Source organism: Schizosaccharomyces cryophilus (assembly GCF_000004155.1).
Source record: "Schizosaccharomyces cryophilus OY26 unplaced genomic scaffold supercont4.1, whole genome shotgun sequence".
Classification (NCBI taxonomy): Eukaryota; Fungi; Ascomycota; class Schizosaccharomycetes; order Schizosaccharomycetales; family Schizosaccharomycetaceae; genus Schizosaccharomyces; species Schizosaccharomyces cryophilus.
The window spans coordinates 77,276-78,673 of record NW_013185624.1 but is presented as its reverse complement, the minus strand read 5'-3'; the positions used below and the strand labels follow the sequence as shown (position 1 = coordinate 78,673).

The window sequence follows — 1,398 nt, the reverse complement described above, 5'->3', positions numbered from 1 at the left end:
TTTAACGAAAAGAAACGCAATTAGCAGAAGTTGTATAAGGATGTCTTTGATTATCGTTACAGTGCCAAATCTTATAGATAGTGGGGTACAGCAAATATGTACTAAACTTCATTTTGCAAAGTATCGTCACGTTTCACAAAAGAGAAAGAAATGCCTTTTCCCATCTCATCGTCGCATTCTCTTTTTGCACAAAACAAACCTCAATTGGAGCAAGAAAGAGAGCTACCTAATGCTAATATAAGGGAAAAACTGCTAAACTCGGATACATAAGACTTCATGTTCATTTATGAGTGAAAAGCGAGAATGGACGAACGAAGCTTGGAAAAATGACAATAACGTAGGAAAAATGAAACCCAACGACACCAATTTCTCTGAATACGACATTTTGAGGAAAAGCTCAGTTCAATTGGATTTGCCAAGTTACTCAGAAGTTTGTTATAACAGTGGAGATGACTTGGAGAAGGGTTTGTTTACACCTATTCCTCCTACCTATAAACAACTTCAACTGAGTAATACAGACGAATCTGATGATAATCAAGTCCATACGAATGAAGTGCATGGACGCATGGCAGAACCCGTGCCAGACAGATCATGGGGGAAGCTGTATCCTCGATTGCATCTGCATGCCGGTACGTCCCCGACTAGCACCAGCGGGCACATTGAAAGAAGCAGGATATTTTCGATGTTTTATGTGTTATCTTTATACGGCTGCTTTTATTTTCTTTTTACTTTTCAAATATTCTGACAAATTGTCAGAGTTTATAAAGGATTCATCTTTGTCTAAGGAAATTGCTTTACCTTTGCTTGGTGGATTGATTTTAGTCTTATTTTTTATTTCCGCTGTTTTGATTTCTCGTAAGTGATTTGCATTCATCGGAAAAGCAAATTGAAGTACGTTGAATTTCTTGCTAACTTGAGCGTTTAGTTGTATTGGACATCATCGTTTGGTGTATATCTATGGTTCCAGATTTGGCTGTGCTTCTAGGGCGTAGTTTAGGACATTTCTCTGAGTATCTCTTAGACCGTGTCTTAGGAAGAATATTTCCATACTTCTGGAGAAAATTTATACTGCCTTTGACAATCATTTTCGGATATACAACTAATCAAAGCTTTGGGAATGATCCAGATTCAACAAACTTCGTTGAACTTGACGAGCTAGATGCTAGGGTCGAGACCCCAACAAGTACACCTAACAATATTGAAGTGCCAAGTTCTCCTTTTGGGAAAATTCATACCAAAGCAAATCATTCAAAAAAGTCTGTTGGGCATTCTGCAAGAGAGCAAGAAATAGAGATGCAAACTTTTGGAGACACAGGTTCTCCGACTTTGAACGATCATACAAAGTAATGTTTTTATGCTATGCCCATTTTATTGAATGGTTGTTATTGTCAGCGTGTC

General features: G+C 37.8%; 2 protein-coding genes across 2 annotated transcripts in view; both read left to right on the top strand.

Annotated features, from left to right (window-relative positions):
- Positions 1-40: 40 nt before the first annotated feature.
- On the top strand, positions 41-241 carry SPOG_05688 (uncharacterized protein; the record flags this gene model as incomplete). Its single annotated transcript, XM_013166661.1, has 1 exon — positions 41-241. The coding sequence occupies one exon, from the start codon at positions 41-43 to the stop codon at positions 239-241; it is 201 nt and encodes a 66-aa protein (XP_013022115.1).
- Positions 242-286: 45 nt separating this feature from the next.
- Positions 287-1,398, top strand: part of SPOG_05687 (uncharacterized protein) — a gene marked incomplete at both ends in the record, with an annotated part of 1,684 nt that continues 572 nt past the window's right edge. The window contains 3 exons of the mRNA XM_013166660.1: positions 287-629; positions 757-855; positions 926-1,315. Of these exons, the coding sequence (XP_013022114.1) occupies positions 287-629; positions 757-855; positions 926-1,315 (832 nt within the window). The remainder of the gene's footprint in view (positions 630-756; positions 856-925; positions 1,316-1,398) is intronic.